The sequence below is a fragment of the Nyctibius grandis genome, chromosome 20, assembly GCF_013368605.1.
Source record: "Nyctibius grandis isolate bNycGra1 chromosome 20, bNycGra1.pri, whole genome shotgun sequence".
Lineage (NCBI taxonomy): Eukaryota > Metazoa > Chordata > Aves > Nyctibiiformes > Nyctibiidae > Nyctibius > Nyctibius grandis.
The window spans coordinates 5,148,714-5,156,307 of record NC_090677.1 but is presented as its reverse complement, the minus strand read 5'-3'; the positions used below and the strand labels follow the sequence as shown (position 1 = coordinate 5,156,307).

Sequence of the window (7,594 nt, the reverse complement as noted above, 5' to 3'; positions counted from 1 at the left end):
ACGAGCATTCTCATTTATGGTATATAATCACATGTGCTTTTACAGCCATTGAAAATAAAAACATTCCTTCCATGACTTGAAACTAGCTCTTTTTTGAGCGTACAAGAGGCACCATAAATTGGATTAAAGCAAACCTACACAACCTTGGAATCCATATGTCAAACTTACAAAGTTTAAGAAAATTAGTTCTCTGAGGACTAGAACATTATAAAACTTTTTCCACGGGAGCCATTTATGTGAAAACAAACCAAAGAATAACTTTAAAGCTGGCATAAAAAATAAAACATGGAATTAAGTTAATTTCTGGTGTCATTCCATTCAGTTACACCATGGGTCAATTTGGCCCATGATTTGTAGAAAACACTGTCATGATTCACCACAGTAAAAAAAACCACCAAAACCTTACTCAATAAAAGAATCAAGTGAATGAGATGAACTAGAAAGCAATTGTCAGAAAGATCTCAAATTAAAAGCATGCTTTCCACCAGCATTAAATAAATTCAATCTTCTTAAATGCATATTGATTTAAAGTTCTCCAAGCAAATTTATTTTGTCAAATTAATATAAGATGCAAACAAGAACGAGCTATTATAATGCCAATATTACCTTATTCAAGCAGATTAACTCTTGCTAATTATTAAATTACACATGTGGCCTGCTGCATAGTCTTAGTTCGTAAAAAGTTCTAATTAGCTATTTGAAAGTGTTCAGGGTGATAGCTGAATATTCGCTGTGCGTAAGCATCGCTGTCCGTTGCCATTTTTTGTCCCGTGTAATGGTGGTAGCTCTCCGGATAGAAGTGTTCACAGTGAAGGCTAATCCATTCTCTTTCAGTACTGTATCTTTCTGCTTCGGCAAGTATTCTAGTGAGAGCCATGATATAACTCAAAGCCATCTGAAGGGTCTCATACTTGGACAGCTTCTTATCTTGACCCCACTGCGGAACGACCTTTCTCAAACGATCAAAGGCTGTGTTCAGTCCTTGCATCCGTCTTCTCTCCCTGGCATTGGCAGCCAGTCTTCTCTTTGCAGCATTCTCCATCCTTTCCGAACCACACTTCACAACACAGCCTGGTCTGCTTCTGCACTGGATGTCTGATTCTACACCTGAATCCAAATTACTGGATTTACAGGTTTTCATATTGGACACAGCTTCAGTTTCACACACACAAAGATTACTTTTTAAAAATTAGGTATCTAAAAAGTGGTAGGGAAAGCACTCGTGTGAGTAGCCTGTGTGCCTCTTGAATCTGTCTCCAGGTGGATTATTTTTCTTAGCATCTAAAAAAAATATAATAATAAAATAAAAGGTCTTCTGGTTCTTCTGGAAATGTCTGGAAAATGCTTCTTATTGTTTAAAGAAAGAATAAAGAGGTTTTAATGTCTTATGCTTTCATTCTTTTAATTTCTTTAAACTCAAAGAGATAGAAAACAATGAAATCTCCATTCTCAAAATGTATGAACTGAAGAAAATGGTCCATTTAATCCAAAAAGGATCTTAATGGATTAAAACTACATCAACTCCAAAAGACCATTTCAGATGAAAGAAGTTCTGATTCAGTTTAGGAGAGTATTTTGAAATGACGAACTGTTGCGATCTGAAGACATGACTTCATAACAGAAATCTCTCCTTTCTTGACTCCTGCCGGCAAGCAATGACTGTGCCTTGCAGACAAGATGAGGCTTTATAGAAACTGCAAAAGCTAAACAGGTGGTAGCAGGTGGGCGGGCGGCACTCCGCTTCCATCCCAGTACCTTCCCACCCTGGGAACTACAGGGGGAAAAAAAAAAACAAACCAGTAAAATCCGAACATTACAGCCTTCATCTGTTGAGAAGTCTTCCAAAGCCATTCTGTCCAGCCCTAACAACTTGCCATCTGGAGTAGTGTCTGGCTGGCCCCACAAGACTCTGGGCAGTTAAGCAAAAGATCCTTTCAATGGATAATCTGCTGCAACTCAGGGAAAAAAAAAAAATCTCTGTGCATTGTAGTATTTGTACACTAAAACGTGAAAATTCTGGTTAGATAGTATTAAGGGTAGAAGAAATAACTGTTCTAATGAAACAAAGGAGAACTAGCTTGATGGTATACGGCCGGGAATACTGTTTTGCCTTATACGGTGCCAAAATAAGTAGACTCAAATTATTAGAAACCCTTCAGGACTCACAATTTTAATATTGTATAAAGTACACAACGTTGCAGAGAGAGTAGTACCTTGAGAAAATGGGGATTATGTATTTGTATGTCAGCAAATCCAACGTCATTAAAATAATTTAAAATATATTTAAATGGTTAAAATGTAGCTATGGATTTATCTAACAGAGATTGTAAAAATATTTGGATAGGTTGCAACACAGACATACACAAAAACATGTAAGTATACAAATAGTCTGAAAACTGCCCTTCTTTAATACACCATATTAAACTATATATGTGTATTTTATGCGAATTTTTAAAAAATGTGTCTTTTTAGTAATATCCCTAAATACGTAAAGAGAACAAAAGAGGATGTGAAAAAAAGAAATCTGCTTGCTGGTAGTAAAGGATCATTTCTGCTACCAATTGTAATGATAGAGAAGCTACCATACACACACTCGCACCCCATAATCAAAACATCTTTGTTTTACTGTACTTGCATTATTAAAACCATTATCTACGCAAACTTACAAGGAAATATCACACTATCATTTTATGATATACACAAAAGTAAAAAAACCCCTGCCACACAATGATTTATTATCAGTATTGATTTCAAATTTAATTAAATTATTACCAGCATTCATAAATTAGTAACTTTTTTCATTAGAGAGTGAATACTATATATTTATTTAGAACTATAGCTCAATTGTTTTCATTATGACTCCAAAACTTGGTGTAGCTGTAAACAGCTGATTAATCCCTAGCAGAAGCAATGACAATGAAATGAGGCTGAGTAATCCAAAAACAATAGGATGCAATTGAACACTAATGGACTCCAGCATGACAGATGTTGAACGTAGGCTGTTACGCCCAGTTGCTCTGCTCTTAATATTCTGAACCCTAATGGTCTTGAACAGAGATGATGGTTGGGGCAGGGAGTCTCCATTATTCCATTATCAAAATGCGTGCCACATCTTCAATTTTTAAAGAAGTACAACTGCATCACGTTTCATTATACATGTTCAACATTCCTATCTGTGTGCATTGACCTATTCTCCCAGACATAAAGAACTACAACCACACATTCAAATGCTACTTTTTGAATGACAATTTCTGATTATTTGTGTGTGTGAGAGAGTTGAGAACAGCACCTTTCAGAAAAACCACATAACCATATGTCTTTCACAGAAGGATCAGCAATTAGAACTTGTGAGATGTTTCTTTTTCTGAAGACGTTTCAGGGGAAGTATTGCATGTGCAGTAGAAAAAAAATACACCTCGCTATTGCTAGAGCATATTTTAGTGCTACGGTCTTCTATGCCCAAATAAATTTGTTAGTTAAATACTTTGTCTCTTAAAATGAATCTCGATGGTTTTTTAATGTAAAAGTACACAATAAAATTAAGGTGTTTTGTAAGTTAATAAATATCATGCTTTCTCATGAGATAGCTATTACTTGATTCAGATAATTAATCACTTAGTGTCAAGAGTGCTGTTAACTTCATACCAGAAATATGAAAAGCACCCCTTTAAAATATCACATGGTATAATACTGTATTTTTTCATTTGTCAGCAGTTTTCCTATTTTTAACTTAATATGGCATGCCAATATGAATTACAATGAAGACTTCAAATATAATGAAAAACAGAGTTCTTAAAAACTTTGTATTTTACTCCAGTAATGCATAGTAACATAGTACACGACCGTGCTGTTAATTTTCCTCTTCCTAATTGATTCACCACCATTATCATGCTTTGACTAACACACTGATACAATCTCAAGAGAGAAGCTGTGATTTATCTCTCTTACTGAACAAATTGTAACTTTATCTTAAATGATTTACTACCAAATCACAGGACAAGGCTCCAAATCCATCTAGATTAATAATGAACCCCTAACAGGCTTTTATAGCTTACAGGCAAGGCTAAAAATTGTTCTGTGGCACATCAAAATGCCTGCTTTTCATCACAATTTTTTAAAGTTTTTGCTTTATGAAAGAGAAATAAGAAAAGTAAATATTCAGGTCTTATCCACACCAATTAATTCAGTTCATTTGCATAGCCCACCAGCCATATGAAAATATGTTCTCTCAAGCTAGAAAATAAACTGCTTTATTGCTCAGTCAATAACAGAAAGGGTATCAGTGAAATTTTCCCAGGTTTCCTTCACCTGGTTTGATTTCCTCTATATTTCAGCTTGTCTCAGTTATTGCTTATGTAATTCTATTCCCTCCTCCATTATTTTTAATAATTTCTCAGAGATCTTATTCTTAGAAATAATTTTCCAAATTATTCTCAAGATTTTTATTATGTAACTTTTCAAAAAGCTATTAATATATTCTGATGCGATATACTGCTGTGGTGCTAAAAACCTTTCGAGATCCCAACTTATATTAGGCTCATCTTTATTTCACAGCAATAATTTCTCAAGAATTTCCCTTTACTCTTATTTTGTTGTCATAACATAATCTCAAGCCAGAAGAACATTAGGATCACCAGAAAAAAATTCTGTGTCTACTCAACTACTCAGATTTCAACCTTTGAATTTCTAACTATGCAGGTACAAATCTAGTGCTATTCCATAACCCTAGCAGCATTATTCTTGATTCACATTTTAATTCTAAAGCAGTATCTTTAATCAAAATATTATGCTTTTCTCAGAGAAAAACAAGACAGACAGGTAAGAATGCTATTTCAGTCATAAACGAAATTATTTTAGCATTTTTCAGTCACCACTGATATTAGGAAAATAAGGGATAGTTTCAGTCCATTCAAGAAATCAACCAGTTTCAGGATTTATGACTACATGTAGAAATACATTAAAAATTGTCTGCTAGATATCCAGGTTAATAACTCAGATGCGATTATCACAGCACCCACTAAAAAGAGCTGGGTATCTTCCACCTGTACTACTATGGAAAACACAGTCTAATTACTTTTGTTGTGGTATGACTGTGGCCAAATACCAATTTTAAAAGGAAGTGAAAGTAACATTTCTGGTTAAAGACTAGTTCCTCAATACCTTATCTTCTCTAGTTGTACTAAAAATAACAAATACAAGCAATATATCAAAGCAAGAATCTTACCTCTTCCTTCTAGCCAGAACTCACTAATTCATCTCAGGTAGATCCTTTCCAAAAGCCTCATCAAGACCTCTTACCACTGTAGTTTATATTGAGCAAAGCTGAAAGACTGGCATGCCGTATGCTGCTTAATTAAGAGCAGGTGGGTAACTACCAAAATATGACCATCCTTAAGGGCCCAATTTCTAGTAACATTTGACTCAGCTCACAAGACAGGCTAGAAATCCATGGTGTGCAGAATAATGTATTTTCCTTCCTTAGTTATTTACATTGTTTTCCTTATCACGGCTACAGGACAATCAGAAAACAATAATTCACAAGTGAATGTTGTCTCCTGAACTGAAGGGAAATTTAGACACCAACTCATACCGGGAAGTTGAATAGCAATCTACAGCAGTGAGACGAGGTTACAATCATTTCACCTAGGGTTTCCCAACCTCATACCGGACACCCTTTTCTATAGAGTGCTTAGAACATTTCATTTTCCTTTTAAGTTTCTCTGGGCTGAGCTTTTCTTTCTAACAGTTCAACAAGTCCCCAGTGAACCTGCACAGAACACCCTTTCAATGTAAGTTTGTCTTAAAGCATGCTTCTACAACAGGAGGTCTAAAACTTCCTAAAAAAAAAACAAAAAATGAGTAATTTTATCATGGCACTAGAAGAACATGTTTTGAACCTTTAACTGTCTAAAATGTTTCTCACCTATATTATATATTGAATATGATTACTATTACATACATATATATACACACATACATATACACAGGATAGCTCATGAAAAGAAAGAAGTTTCCACTTAGAATGATTGATATCGCAACCCATTGCACCACTAAAGCAGCAAAAAAAGCTTTGACATATCATTACAAAGCTAGCAAATTTTCTGAGTACTTGACATCATACAGGTTCTTGTGTGCTTAAAAATAGTTATCTATCAAGGTCAGTTCCACCTGTGCATGCTGTGATCTGCAAAAGCTGGCCTGAAGTTTTTCACAAAGGGACCTACAGGCAACACACAACAGGGAACACACAGTTACCTGGCACAATGTTCACTGTTCACCGTTCAACTAGCGTTCTGCAAGGAAGCTTGGATACTGCAGTAGTACACTGTGTAAGCTTGAGACTTACTAAAAGCACTGTTTATGCTCTGCACTGAGAAACACATGAAGGAAGGGATCTAGTTTACCCTCCTGACTCCAGACAGGAATTACTGCTTTTATGATCTCTGACAGATGTTTTTCTAACCTGTTCTGAAAAACTTCTAACAGAGTAACTAGCAGCACAAATGATAAATTAATATCTTTTAATATATCAGGTACCTCAGGATTAGAAAGATTAAGTAGGTGGTTGGGATATACTTCATCAGCTGATTTGACCATATTTCCTCACAGCAGAAGGAAGGATAAACTCAGGACTCCTGGGTTCAACTCCAGACTCTGGAGGGAGCAGTACTGCAGGTGTTATTTATCTCTTGGTCCTGACTTCCCTCTGTTGTGGCCCCTACACTCTCTCTAACTGTTTCAGGTGTTTCTCATCCAATTGTCATCCTGCCCGTTCCTCACTCCTGTGCATCACAATCACCTCTGTAAATATAAGGGGATCTTTGAGATTACAGGCAGAAAAACTCCCGCATTTCACCTCCTATGCCCTCTGCCCTGCAGATACAATGAGATGGTCCTTTTAACCTCAAACCAGAGATGTTTGTTCCAAACGGATTCTGCAGAGATGGTACAGACAAAGCCCAGCAATTTACGAACCAGCAAATGTGAACTAGGATTCATGAGCTTATTTTTTAAGTTTTATAAATGTAACTAAATTTAATGAGATCCCTGACACTGAAGCAATACCAGTGCTACAAACAAAACCAAAAAATCCTAAGCTTATTACAAAGAATGGATGAACTAAAACTTCTTAATAAGAATATCAGCTCAGTGTTCTTCCTTAATCAAAAGATAGTCAGACAATCTCGAGCAACAAAGGCAATGCAGTTTAGAATGTTATCTCAGCAGAGGGTGTGATTTGTTATTACATCTTATCCACTGAAACTTCAGGCTTTAGCTGAAATAGGTGGTCCTTTCCCATCCCTAGGTGCTTGCTTCCTCCCAAACACCAGCAAGGTAGGCAATAACACAGCCATAGAGTTAGTCAGTTCCCCGAGCTGACTTTGTGAAAAAACATTCTTTCTTACATTGTACTAAGTAACCCTAAATTACCTATTTGCTATGCCCTCTGAAGCATAAGAAACACATTAGCGTTATTGCAAACAATCACTGTTAAAAAAATCCCTATATTTTAGTTGTCCTACCTTGAAAAAAAACTTCTTTTTTTTTTAATTAGACAAAAAATACCAAGATCATTCACAAGTTAGCCTTTAAA

The 7,594-nt window shown here is 35.7% G+C and overlaps 1 protein-coding gene across 1 annotated transcript; it reads right to left on the bottom strand.

The window, feature by feature from the left end:
* Nucleotides 1-685: 685 nt before the first annotated feature.
* Nucleotides 686-1,141, bottom strand: ATOH7 (atonal bHLH transcription factor 7). Its single transcript, XM_068416507.1, has one exon. The coding sequence runs from the start codon at nucleotides 1,139-1,141 to the stop codon at nucleotides 686-688; it is 456 nt and encodes a 151-aa protein (XP_068272608.1).
* Between the last annotated feature and the right edge of the window lie 6,453 nt (nucleotides 1,142-7,594).

Excerpts from the sequence above, each read along its gene's own strand:
- ATOH7 (XM_068416507.1), bottom strand. The coding sequence starts at position 1,141 with ATGAAAACCTGTAAATCCAGTAATTTGGATTCAGGTGTAGAATCAGAC.